At 48.6% G+C, this 13,356-nt stretch overlaps 4 protein-coding genes across 4 annotated transcripts; 1 reads left to right on the forward strand and 3 right to left on the reverse strand.

Moving 5' to 3' along the window:
• Window positions 1-1,272: 1,272 nt before the first annotated feature.
• LAESUDRAFT_717716 (uncharacterized protein) lies at window positions 1,273-1,677 on the reverse strand (the record flags this gene model as incomplete). Its single annotated transcript, XM_040907360.1, has 2 exons — window positions 1,273-1,410; window positions 1,468-1,677. 2 exons carry the CDS (start codon window positions 1,675-1,677, stop codon window positions 1,273-1,275), a joined length of 348 nt encoding a protein of 115 aa, XP_040758841.1.
• Window positions 1,678-3,761: 2,084 nt separating this feature from the next.
• LAESUDRAFT_764026 (uncharacterized protein) lies at window positions 3,762-4,960 on the forward strand (the record flags this gene model as incomplete). Its single annotated transcript, XM_040913369.1, has 6 exons — window positions 3,762-3,832; window positions 3,890-4,018; window positions 4,069-4,369; window positions 4,466-4,643; window positions 4,680-4,708; window positions 4,757-4,960. 6 exons carry the CDS (start codon window positions 3,762-3,764, stop codon window positions 4,958-4,960), a joined length of 912 nt encoding a protein of 303 aa, XP_040758842.1.
• Window positions 4,961-5,354: 394 nt separating this feature from the next.
• LAESUDRAFT_717718 (uncharacterized protein) lies at window positions 5,355-6,508 on the reverse strand (the record flags this gene model as incomplete). The annotated part of the gene is made up of 6 exons (XM_040907361.1): window positions 5,355-5,429; window positions 5,473-5,638; window positions 5,894-5,929; window positions 6,071-6,207; window positions 6,385-6,453; window positions 6,482-6,508. The coding sequence occupies 6 exons, from the start codon at window positions 6,506-6,508 to the stop codon at window positions 5,355-5,357; spliced, it is 510 nt and encodes a 169-aa protein (XP_040758843.1).
• Window positions 6,509-9,588: 3,080 nt separating this feature from the next.
• On the reverse strand, window positions 9,589-10,711 carry LAESUDRAFT_664639 (WD40 repeat-like protein; the record flags this gene model as incomplete). The annotated part of the gene is made up of 6 exons (XM_040905137.1): window positions 9,589-9,856; window positions 9,905-9,964; window positions 10,022-10,136; window positions 10,203-10,332; window positions 10,383-10,567; window positions 10,621-10,711. Coding segments are annotated over 6 exons (849 nt in total), but the record flags the coding sequence as incomplete, so codon positions are not given.
• Between the last annotated feature and the right edge of the window lie 2,645 nt (window positions 10,712-13,356).

Genomic DNA, 13,356 nt, shown 5'->3' on the forward strand with positions numbered 1-13,356 from the left:
GATCCTGGGGTTTCTTTACTTAGTAAAAGACCTACTGAAACCATCAATGTGAAGGAGAATTGCACCAGCTGAGGAATTTCCACATCAGTCATATAGTTGACTTTGCATCGTTCGACTTTTGAGAGTGAAGCCAGCCACTGCAGGTCATAAAATGATTTTGGGAGTCCACGAATGCAGCGACACGTAGACTTAAGAGTTGATGAATCAATCTCAGTATTATGAGGTAAAGCGCGATTCCTCCTCCTCAGGCTATGCGTCGAGGCATGATACGTATCGATGTTGGTGAACAAGGCATTGAGTTTACTATGGCGCCATGGTAATGCGACCTTGCATACGACCTTGAGATCACCACTGCTTTCTTCATTGGTCTGATCAGAACTCATGCCAGCAGCCTCCAGCTGCTCCAGGATATCCTCGATAGCACTCCACAGATGAGGAGCACTATCTTTCTTTGCATTGATAATCTGCACTTGCCGCACCAAGAGCTGTTGCTCTCGAGTCAGTCTCGGCCTTGACACAGCTGGGTGGGCTTATGCTTTGATGTCGCATATCATGACGTGAGGCCGCGACGTCGTCCGTTCTTCTCTTTCTTGCATCAACTGATCTGATGCTATGGACCTGAGCATGTGTGTGTCTTAACTTGATGATGCAGGATTGCATCAGTTGTGTTTCCGACATCAGATCGTGGTTGAAGACAAGAGGTAATTCGGTGCTCGATTTGACTCGCTGTAAGAATTCCTGGCATAAAAGAAGAATCATCTCTTTGTTCCAGCAAGAACTCAGCTCGCTATTCCAATCAATCAATGGCTGACCGATATCCGGTCCATCACCCGACCCATCCATGAACACGTCTACTGCAGAAGAGGGTGCGGAAGAAGGCAGAACATCATTGCTGATTGGTAACACTCCCTTGGCTCACAGGTATTGTCGAAAGCGGGCCTGGTATCAAACACGGTCAATATCGAGAATGCCTCGTTCCTTATGACTCACATGGAATAAATTTGTTCCCTTACCCCTCAGCCCTCGATGATTTTGTTTGCATTGTATACCCCCTCCATCCTGCTCTTCTTCATCCCCATCATACTCTTCATCGTCGCACTTCATCCTGACGGACTGGCTGGCATCATTATGCACCTTTCTGGTGGCGGAGAATGCATGTCCAGAATTATCACTTATGACATCGATCACTTGCTTCACTCCTTCTTTGACCCCATTAGCCACAGCAATAGACATAGCTTGCATTAGTCGTGACAGAGGTGTGTCCTCGACAGATCATTGCGGGTGCAGAGGGGGTGCCGAAGAAAGAACTGTGGGACTTGCTTGAGACGTCTGCAATGCCAGCTCGGGGTACTGACTCCGATTTCCATTATGCATAGTGGTCTCCACACAGTGGCCTTTGTCAGCTCTATCCTGTTGCCATACCGAGCGTATTAGATGAAACCAATAAAGATGTATATTCAGGCTTACCTGCATATCTGTCAGTCCAGTGACTGCACTTGGACTAGAAGATGATGCTTTGGCAAGCGATGCAGCCCATAGTTGAGCAGTAGCAGGATTAGGGAATACCAATTCTGGAACAAATGTGACACCCTCAGCTACAAGCATATCTTGAACATTTTCTTCATCTTCTGAACTGTGATCTCCATCTGAGAGCACCTCGGTGATCTGTAGCGGCATCTGAACTCTGATATGCAATCGGAACATTTAGCTCACCACTATATCAGGATCTTGATTCAATGATGTATTTATTTCACCGAAAAACATCTGCTCCTAAACTCGTATCAAAACTGTTAGCGTACGATAGCTGACAGGGGCAGTGCACTTATACGGTGACATTGACCCAAGAATCAAATTTTATTGTCACTGGCATCATGTCAACCTGCTCAGTGAGCACCTATTGGCGACAATAAACAAGGTCAAGGAAGGCACTTGTGAGCAGTAGCGGACCATATGCAACCAAACCTCTGGTCCAGGCGTCGTCATACCAGAGTCTTCTGATCTAATGGCCACAAGCTTGCAAACTGAATGCGAACGCGGACGAGAGCGAACGAAGTGTAACACTGTGCTGCGAGTTTATGTACACAATGAAAGCTCAGCTCATGGAAAAGATGCATCAGCAGATGACATCAACGGTTCTGGATGGTGGCGATGGCGTGGAGACAGCTCAGGGGGGATGACAATAAGGTGCTCGGTTAGATGGTGCAAATATCAGCAGGTCCCGACGACTCTGGGTGGCGCTGGATGGCGGCATTGGAAGGTGATTGCGTTGATGACATTCGGGACGCTCCTAATAGACAATAAGCACCTATCTAGTGAAACCGGCGGAAGGACGGACGTACCATCAAAATGATCACCTTAACTCACGTACGCTGCCCATCATGGAAAGGGTGCATCAGCGGATGACACCAACAACTCTGGATGGTGGCTCTGGGTGAGGGCACTGAAAATATACAATAAGTTGTTCGGCTAGATACAGGCGGGAGGACAGATGTACCATCAAAACCATCACACTAGCTCAATTCTGAATAGCGGCTCTGGGTCGAAGGGGGGCACCGAGAACAGACAATAAGCTGCTCGACTAAATGGCATGGAAAACTCGGGAAACATCCTTTGATGTTTAGCGGGTCCCGGCGACTCTGGATGGTGCTGGATAGCAGCAGATTGGCAGTATTGGATGGCGACCTTCATGACGCTCCGAACAAAACCTGCGTCACTGGCAGGAGGATGGACATACCATCAGATGGTGAAAGGTGTGAACCTTAGGTGACATTGTTAGTGTCCCATTTCCACTTTCGACTGAAGCCTTCACATCCGATGTTCGCAGAGACTTTGCATATGCTCGACCCATTCAACGACCGTTCTCTGTGCCGACAATGTTCTTGACTGAAGCATTCGCGTTCACGTTCACATCCATCGTAGGTTCACCGCAGAGACTTCGCCTATGCTGGGTGACACGACCCGTTCAGCGACCGACGTGAGTAGCGCTCCGTGCACCGACAATTCCTCATTTTTGTATCCATCCTTTCTCTCTGATTCGAGACAGATCATAACACAGTTATGATGCAGTTGTCAGAAGTCATGAATGGTCATTCTACCACAAGTCTATGCTAACGTCCAAGCTAATATCCACAGCTAACGTCCACGCTAATGTCCACGCTAAGTCTACACAAGTCTACACTACGTTGAGTCCATTAGCTGCTACATTATTACACTAAGGTGCATGTGCAAAGAAAGCCTAGTAGGTGGAGCAGAAGTGAGAGAGAAGAGGCGCCCTTAGCGAATCTGCGGGTAATTCAAGGCCTCCAGTTTAGGGCCGGTCTGATGGGATCTTTGACGGAGCACCCACTGCCTATTTGAGATGCAGCCACTGCTGTGGTGGCGTGGGCACACACTGCCTATTTGAAACACAGCCACTGCTGCAGTGGTGTGGATGCCCACTGCCGATTTGAGATGCAGCCACTGCTCCGGTGGCGTGGGTGCCCACTGCCAATTTGAGATGCAGCCACTGCTCCAGTGGCGTGGGTTCCCACTGCCCATTTGAGATGCAGCCAGATGAAGTGGAGACTGAGAGCAACGGAACTGCATGGATGTGTGATGCCGCATTCTAAATTGCGGTCACGTGCCTGTTCACATCCCACGTTCACGTCCCACATTCCAACATTTCACAGAAGGATTGCCTGTTGCCTCCCTCAAGAAATCCAAGTGAGTCGTCGCGATCGCGAAAATTTCTGTTGTTGTCTACCTGGCTTCACAAGAACGAGATGGATACCGATTATGTTGAAGAAAACATACTGCTGCCTCAGGTAGAAGATGGACTCCAGGGCATTCAGCTGTAAGCAATGTATTCCCGCCCCCCCCCCCCAACCACTTCCACTAATTATGTATCTAGCATCCGTGATAAACTCATTGAGGCCATCCAGCCTCTCTTGGAATTGCTATGGCAGCAGACAGGGACATCTGCAGCTCTGATAGTTGGGGCTCCTCCTCAAGAAGGTTCAAACACGTTTTTCATCAAAATGTGAGTTCGCAAATGTGTATTCTGCTAGCATGTTGACCCTCTATGTATAGTTTACAGTCTGGCAAGACACAAGATGCATCATCTCATTCTTGGTCTCAATGCGAAGCGGACGCTTTCCATGACCATATTATCCCGTCTTTTACTCGATTCTTGGCTAAAACGAAGCCCGACGCATGCACAGTTGCAATGGATGCTTCAACTCCACATGCAGATGCACCATCTGAGGGCGTACCACAACCTCAATCACAGCCTGTACACTCACTTGGAGTAGTCACAGCAAACACATCTGGCACCGGCGACATCAGCACTAGGCAAGCCACCGCTGCTGGTGGTGCAGGACTGACATCCTCAGTGAGTTCAAAGCACCAGCAAGATGATGTGCCACCAATTGCAACAATTGAATGGCCATGTTTTTATCCCCATGGACTTCTGCCCTCTCGTACCCAGCTTGGCTCTGACATTGGGGAGTCTGAGGTTGCATCAGATGTTGATGAGCTTACGGAGGAGATTGATGAGCTTGTGGATGATGACAAGGAGGCCAGCAATACGATACAAAGAATCACAACTGGTATACCAGACTGGGCTCGAGAAGCGCATGACTTCATGATGTCGAAGCACCTAGGCAGTGAGTTCGACAGATGTGTCTCACTGTGGATGGCAGTTGAGAACGGTTACAGTTTTAAGACTGCGGTAAGTGATGCACACCTTGATACACCATCATCTGCTGACTTACTACAGATCAGAGGCCTTGATGCTATCAACCGCCCACCCCAGGTCGCACACTGGCTTCATGTGCACCGTCGCATGCTGTCAAAACTTCCAGTCATCGAGAGCCTAGATGAGTACACTCACTCCTGGTGGCTGTGGTGGGCCAGCCTTCAACCAGAGTGGAGAAAAAATGATATTTCTGGGCATCCAATACTCGGCGGCGGTGGCGATTGAACCAAGCTCAGAAAGCCCAGTCAAAACGGGTTGCTCACAGTCCTTCTTGCCCTTCTGTGATGGAGACTAGCTGCAGAAGAAGTGAACTTGTCAGACTGGAACATGGCAGTTGCCGATGTATCCTGGGTCCTCACGCAGCTCACGCATGATCAAGTGCCTCACATAGTGCTCGGGAAACATGGAAAGGAGATGCTTGGATATCGACCAAAGAAACAGTAAGCATTCTATCTTCATTTATGCAGATTGTGTAATGTTGACTGGCCGCGCACTCAGAAAATTGGCTTGATCTATGTCTGCTCTCTATGTTCCAGTCACATCGCGTGGTGATTCGTGTGAAGTCTTTGCTTTGTAGTTGTATCCTTCATCGTTCTCTTCCCTTCAAATGACTCACTATTTAACTTACACCAACCATAGTGCATCGCAGCAATGATAGCTCTAGGATGTCAGCTTTGAGATCTGAGATAAGAGACTGTGAGGTACAATATAGAGTCAATATGTGGCACAGAGCTGACGCTCCCACTCCGATGAAACCCTGCACATAATCTGATCGCACAGGCATCGACTTCATGCTTGATCCCTCTGACGGAGCTGCTGCTCCCGTTTTGCACAGCACCATCTGCGTCCTCTTTGATGACTTTGGTCCCGACTTCGTTTTTCGTGCCGGAGCCCGGTGGCCACCTAAGGCATGCTCCACAGCCATGCCAGCGCAAATACAGGAGTAGATAAAAGAACGTTGACGACCGGAAAGAGGTCTGGATACTGCGCAGGAGGTGACATGAGCAGTTCCAATACATGAAGGACAAGGCATGCTGTATGGGCGGCCTGGGCCAATACGTCAGCGAGCATCAATCACAGCAAGGATAGGTATGCACCAGTGATACGTAGTGTGATAGGGATTCTGGCTGAGTACGAAATGGGTTGTAACCCACTAACCGATTCCAGAGAAGCGTCAGCGCAACTGTGTAGTGGCTGGGTGTAATGTGAGTACTCTCAGAGAAATATTGGAAATAGAATTCAGTTGTACATTTAGACGTGCAGACTCAGGAAACATTGATGGGACATAAGGCAGAAACACTAATGTGAACAGGAGGTGGCATAACAGATTCTTACTGGGTACTACCATCATCCGACCCTGCTTCCCAAAAAAGGTTTTTATCCCCTGAATTAATCCAGATATCGATGAGAGCGCACATCTCCCGGATCAGAGACAATTCGACGTTTCGGTCGACAGTTGCATCTCCCCACATCTGCAGGGAAAGGAGTGCAGGGAATTGCTGCAACCAACATGGAAGGTGACGCTTATGGATAGGGTTCATTTAGACATGTGAATAGCGTAAATGTTCGCATGTGCTTACCAGCAGCGAGGAACTGAATGCATCTTTGTGCTTCAGTCGCGAGGCTTGTTTGAGAGTGACGCAACTTACTTGAGTAAGAGCGACATCCAATGCGTGAAGGTAATAATCGCCAAATGGAGTGTCGTTCTTGGCTGCAAGCTGAAAGGGGATGGTGCAGTTGAAACACCACAATGTGCTGCATGCTCCAACACATTTCACCACTCTTACAAGGTTGCACACATAATCGGCAGGATTAATATGATCTTGATCCGGCAGTACGACGAGCTTCTCCAAAGCTGAAAGCGGATGGCGGGAATCGCTCAACAATCGGATGAGGTATGTAAGCAGGCCATCCAGGATCTGCAGTCGAGGCAATGAAGGGGGGAGGCAGCGTCGACGTGTGGCACCACCACAATGGGAGTGGAACCCGATATGGAGTTCGCGAAGGTCATCGTGATGACGTAGGAATCAATCAAGCACAAGCTGTGTGAGTTCACCCTCAATTCGCAGGACCTGCAAGATCAGCACTGCGAGTCGCTCGAGGATACGAGTCCAAGGAGGTGTTCCGACGCCCGGGGTATTCAAAGTGAGTTCGGTGATGTTGGAGGCATTAATACTCACCACTGTCCATCGATAAAGTGGGGCATCGAATAGTGCGGATGCCTGAGGCTCGAAAACCTTCAGTGAAGGTAGGGAGAGGGGGGAATGAGGTGGTACATGTCTCGTGAGTTTGAACGGATGATAGACTTCGGAACTGCAGTGCCAAACCATAAGGTTCACGACAGCTGTGCCCTCGAGGCTCTCTAACAGCCAGGCTAGTTCTGCATGTGGAGTCACCGTGAATCTGAGCTGCATGGTTTTCAATGCAGGGATGCGCTGCAAGGACAAAAGGAAATGACTGATTCGACCGTCTTTGATGGAATCATTGAATAATGTGATGCGTAGAGTCGTCGGGCATTGGAAAACAAGAGAATAATGCCAAAAACCTAGAATGGAAGCGCATCTCCATCCAGACAAAGTGAAATCGCCCTTCTCAGCTTCAATGTGTACGCCATAGCGATCCAGATAGATTGGAACATCGATGAAGTGCAAGTGGCGCAATATCATCGTGAAACTGATGAGATCATCATCCGGCAACAACTTCACGATTGCAATGACTAGTTCAGTCGGTACTTGAAAAAATATGTCAGTTTTCTCCTCCGCTTCATACAGGAGAGGTGACTGTGTCAGAACTCAGATGGTACCTTTTGATAGAAATGGTATCATTTCACTTACGAGAATAGATGAATCTTCAGGCATCACAGTGGAGGGTGAGAGGGAGGATGATTCAGGCTCTCTGAAGCGACAATCCAATGAGATCTAGCACAATGACTTAGTTACCCTTCATGCGATTGTTCACGGACTTGCGTACGGAGAGGGAGGATTTGCTGAGATCGTTAACGAGATAAACACCACCATCATTATCAGAGGATATGAAGCTGTCTGTTGAGCCAAACTTCTCATCTGCCACCTGGAAATGCATGCATAGTATCAAGATCAGTGATCGTACACTATGAAGCTGAACTCACAGGAACAGCATCTGCAGACACAACCCAAATTCTCCACCAGAAGGGAAATAACAAGCTGAGAACCAAGCCCATGATTTGACGCGCTGACATCCTATCGAACATGAAGACACCGCATTTATATACGCGTGGCTATCTGCATTGATTTTGACAGCATGTTCACAAGCTAAAAAAATAGAGCTTCTCATGCTCGGCAGTAAGCATGCACCTGGCCGGTCAGGGCAGCTCTTGGTGGAGCACATCTTCAGCCGTCAACAGACAATAACGTCTTGAACACCACGTGCTGACGATACCGAGAACAATTTCATTATCTCCCATCCTTCGCATCAACGGGTGATCCACTGGAGGTGTTTGGTGGGTCCCAGCGGCTCTGGATGGCGACGTTGGACGGCGAAATCAAACAGCGACATTTGTGGCACTTCAAATAGACAACAGGTGTCTGCGTATCCTGAAAGTGACTGTACCTGAAGGCGATTGGCCTGACTCATAAAGGCTGCCCACAATGGAAACGATGCATCTGGAAATGACATCAACAATTCTGGATGGTGGCTCTGGGCAGTTGGCACGGAAAACAAATAAGTTGCTCAGCTAGATGGCACGAATGATTCTGGATATTCATTCTTCAATGCCAAGCAGGTCCTGATGGCTCTGGGTAGCCCTGGATGGTGGTGGATACACAATAAGCATCTATAGCATCGCGGGCGGGAGGACGGACGTACCACCAAAACTATCAGCCTAACTTACGCACGCTACATTGCCCACAGTTGACTGCTAAGACAGCAACAAAAGGAGGGAATAAGGCTCGGTATCGGGGATACGGGGATATGAGACAGCTATCCTCGCATCACCCGCAGCCAGCTGGAGATCTTTGGTGGATCCTGAGCATTCCTAGATGGCAGCATCAGATGGTGCTAATGCATGAGTCTCAATAGAAAATGATTTAGCACCTGTGCAGTGACGTCAAGAGAGTGGCAATACCTTGAATCACACAATAAATCTGCGTACAGTTCCCACGATGCTGGGTAGGAAGCAATGAACGGGTCTCACTCTAGTTTGTCGCTTGCCCCTGCGGACATCTTCTGCACTCCCTATTGCACACTGTGAGCATCGTACATTGTGTGATCATCAAGCCTGCAAACTTTGAAAGGTTGCAGATGCCGCGGCGGTGGCTATTCAGCTCTTAACTTGCCTAGTTCGTCTCTTGCTTGTCATTACTGAAGCCTTGAAGCCCGCTTCCACAGGAATGCTAGCAAATTTTATCGAACACAATGAGAGAAAGCCGGTGAATGGCACTACGTATCAACAATTCCATCGGCTTCTACTGCAAACACACCCAGTGCCTGCATTGCAGCCCATTGTCACAGATCCACACGCCTTTCTGAAGTAATAAAGCTCATGAATGCGGCAGTGGAAAATGCTACCAGGAACAATTGGACCCAATACGTAGGAGAAGCCGAGGGCACCACACTTTGAGAAGTCAAGTTCTACAGTGCATTCAATCAACTTAAAGTCAGATGTATTTGTTTTTATGAATCTACGCATGACCATATCCTCAGCTTCAATGGGCCATCATCGGTGGATGCGGTCACGATTAGGCACTGCCGCTCACTTTCGTGTGTCTACGAGGACATCAGCATTATGCCTGAGCAAAGGGTGCATCTAACCTACAGAAACAATCTGCACCAGCGTTGTGTCTGAAAGAAGACCGAAGTGTGAGATTACCTCATGTCTAAGCCACTGCGCGTCGCTCACCATGGGAATGGTCGAGCATCTGAGTTAATTGCCCAGTCCTGATGTCAAATACTCGTGCAAAACCATCATCCCTGCCCATAACAACCTTGTTGTCGAAGAGGCTGACTTGCATCATGTAGTTGTGTAAAATTGGATAGGAATACGAACGAGTTTGCTTCATGGATGGCAGTCTGTATTGATCAACGCCAGAAAGAAGGTTCGAGATGAACAGAGACTGCTCATCGGAAGAGAGCATAGAATGACCGCTGGATTCATTTGAGGTTATGGGTAAGTGAATGTGGATGACTATGCACATGCGAGTTGGGATCTGCTTAGCCCACTGCAGATTCCAAGGGTCCACATTGTAGCATAGTCTATGAAGGGTTGGCGATCAGCAGGGCTTGTTGAACAACACTGACCTAGATACGTACACTTCATGCAACTCGCAGAGACAAAGAATAATGTTGGTTCCATTGTCTAAAAAGTGAACGCTCTGCACCATTACTCCCTCCTGTTCAAAGTCCATAGGAATCTTCTCCAAACAGCCTGTGCGTAGGTTCATGAGGCACGCATACATCGCTGTTATAGAAATGGAAAATGGAGACAAACCACCTGTGGTCAACTTCCACAGCTGAATTGTGCCCCTGCCAACACTGGCGATGCGACCACTACTGTGATCATAGCTAATGTTTTGAACGAAGGCTTTGTGGCCAACCGTCATAGAACAGTATGCGAAGGGGGCCTGTGGCAGGACAGTAGGTAATGCATGGCTTATTTGCTGGTGAGACGCACCTTCAAGTCCACTCTCTGATAAACCTGCAGGCTGCCATCGGCGCAGCCAATGATGAAAGCCAGATTGTCACCCTTGCCAAGATCAATCCAGCATATGCAAACCACTTGGCCATGAAACACGCATGATATGTCCTGTATCTGGCGCGCAGTCTCGAGATCCCAAACAATAACATGTCCATCGTCAGCTGCAATGTCTTGGGTGAGAACTGGGGGTGAGCAGCGTATGTTGAAAACAAACCGCCTGTGAGCAATGTCAGACCATCATGGCTGACAGCCACGGTGTTCACGGGAAGATCGTGGCCGCGCAACATCTTCTTCAATGTAAACTGTCACACACATTACATGAGAGTGTAAACGATGGAATTCTTCACGTACACAAATGCCAGTTATGCCGCGAGAAGACGAGGAAATGGTGTAAGTTAGAAAGGACAAGTAAGAAGACAATAAATCGGCACGACATGAAACGCCCACCTCAGAGAGTTCCGTGTGCATCTTTCATATTCCGCAACTCACAGGAGGGTCTTGACAATTGGATGCTCTGGTGATGGCTCTGAGAATGGACAATTAGAGGAGCATCGCATCTTAATTGCTCGATTAGGATGAGTCTGTCAGATGGCAAGAACGATTCTGGAAAGCGACTGACAATCTTGTCTTTCGACGCTTGGAGTGTCACAATGACTCTGGATGGTGCTGGACAGTGATATTGGAAGGCAATTATGGATGACGACGTTCAGGGCGCTTCTAATAGACAATAAGCACCTATCTAGTGAAACCGGCGGAAGGACGGACGTACCATCAAAATGAACACCTTAACTCACATACGCTGCCCATCATGGAAAGGGTGCATCAGCGGATGACACCAACAACTCTGGACAGTGGCTCTGGGCAAGGGCACTGAAAATATACAATAAGTTGTTCAGCTAGATACAGGCAGGAGGACAGATGTACCATCAAAACCATCACACTAGCTCAATTCTGAATAGCAGCTCTGGGTCGAAGGGGGGCACCAAGAACAGACAATAAGCTGCTCAGCTAAATGGCATGAAAAACTCGGGAAACATCCTTTGACGTTTAGCGGGTCCCAGCGACTCTGGATGGTGCTGGATAGCAGCGGATCGGCGGTATTGGATGGCGACCTTCATGACGCTCTGAACAAACAATAACCACCTAACGTCACTGGCGGGAGGATGGACTACTATCAGAATGATCAGCTACATTCACATACGCTACCCGCATATCGATGTGAGCCTCATTCTGTGTGCTATCAGCATGAGTCTCATTCTGTATCTGTGCCGACAGTAGGTGCCTTTTCTCTCCATCCGATTCCATTATTCCCGCAATGTCAGTAGCGGGTTCTGATGGTCCTGGAGCGTGCAAGGCTCTCTGCCAAAACTGGTGATCAAGGGATTGCACTGACCCTTTACTGATGCTCTGTCGCTGGTCATGCATTCATGTCTCGTGATTCTACGCTAGGCCTGTGCTAAGTCATTGAGTCCACTAATCGATTGCACATCTTCTCTTGCCCAACGCTTCCTCTCGATGCTCGGTCTCTCGATGTCTTGGTAGATCGAGCCTTGTGGGGAGGCCACGTTCGTCCATGGAGGGAACAGTTGGCACAGAAGCCATGAAAGCAATGTTCATGATGTTGCCCCCCCCTCCTCCGGGACCGATCACAGTCCTTGTCATCCCTGCAATGTCTATCCCATCCCGACTCCGATCTCTGTCTTTGTCCTGATCATGCTCACGATCCTTGTCTTCTTTGCGCTCTCTTTCCCTGTCTCTATCACGAAGTCTCTACCTTTCCAGACCCCTCTCTCTATCACAATCCAACTCATTCTCAGCCTCACGTCCTCCTCTTGAGCTGCGCTTTTCACGTGCTGTGCCTGATGAGATATTTCACGAGCTTCCTGACTCCCCTCACGCTCTCGCTTCTCATCCAGGTACAACGATGATCGCCGCTCATGTGACTGTCTGAACTCATGTGTCTAGCTCCTGGACGAGTAGAAAGAGACAGAGAGTGTCAGCGAGAGGACGGTGAAGGGGCTGCGTGCGCAATGGACTGGCCCATCTTTTCTTCGACCTTCTCTGCACGGGTCTGCTAGGCAGTTCTTCTGAGCTTCTGAGCTGAGACGGTTTAGCTTGAAATGGTATGTGGCATGATTTGCGATGGCTCTGTCTGACCAACTTTCCTTTCATCCGTTCGGTGCAATCTAGCTGATTGAGGAATCTTTTTTTTGCAAAGTGTGTTGGGCCATTGACATCGGAGAGGGCACCGTTGGTCTTGGCAGTTGCGCAAGCGGCGATGCACCTTCACGAGAGACAGTGACTGGACGACCTTGCTCGGAGGAGGAGTCGCACTGATTGGGACCTCTGGATTTATTGAAACCAGTCTAGGTGTGCACAATATGGGTTTCGCGAGTGCGCAAGTCGCTTCCACTTGAGAGTGCATACTATCGACGTTCATTATCCTCTTGACAACTTCCGGCCTTGGAATGCTGTCATTATATAGGTGTGAGCTTGTAATAGTGCTGCCAAACCAAATGGCCATACCTTTCTATGGCCGCCTTTGCGGAACTTGATGTCGAACAATCAATTTCCAAGTGAGAAAACCCGTTCGTCGCCGTTATGAACACTTCCATGAGGGAGGTAACGAGACTAGAAGCCGGCGACGTGCACGCACATGTGTTCAGAACCGTTGATAGGTGCTTTTGTGCTTGCAGCAGACGAGGCAGACCAGAAAGACAATGAGAATAAATCCATAGTGCATGTATATGAACAGACCTTGATCTGTATCACAAACTTAGAACGCAGAGCGCCGACTAAGCCTATGACCTTATGATCAAACACTTACTGACTGTTGTCGACGTAAGGATGGACACAAAGATAATCAAGGTAAAGCAGTGCCTTACAAGTGAGCACTGGTAACACTGTATGAAGAGGCGTAGCAGAGATGAGAATAAGTCTGGGGGACTTA

This window comes from Laetiporus sulphureus, assembly GCF_001632365.1.
Source record: "Laetiporus sulphureus 93-53 unplaced genomic scaffold LAESUscaffold_66, whole genome shotgun sequence".
Taxonomy (NCBI): domain Eukaryota; kingdom Fungi; phylum Basidiomycota; class Agaricomycetes; order Polyporales; family Laetiporaceae; genus Laetiporus; species Laetiporus sulphureus.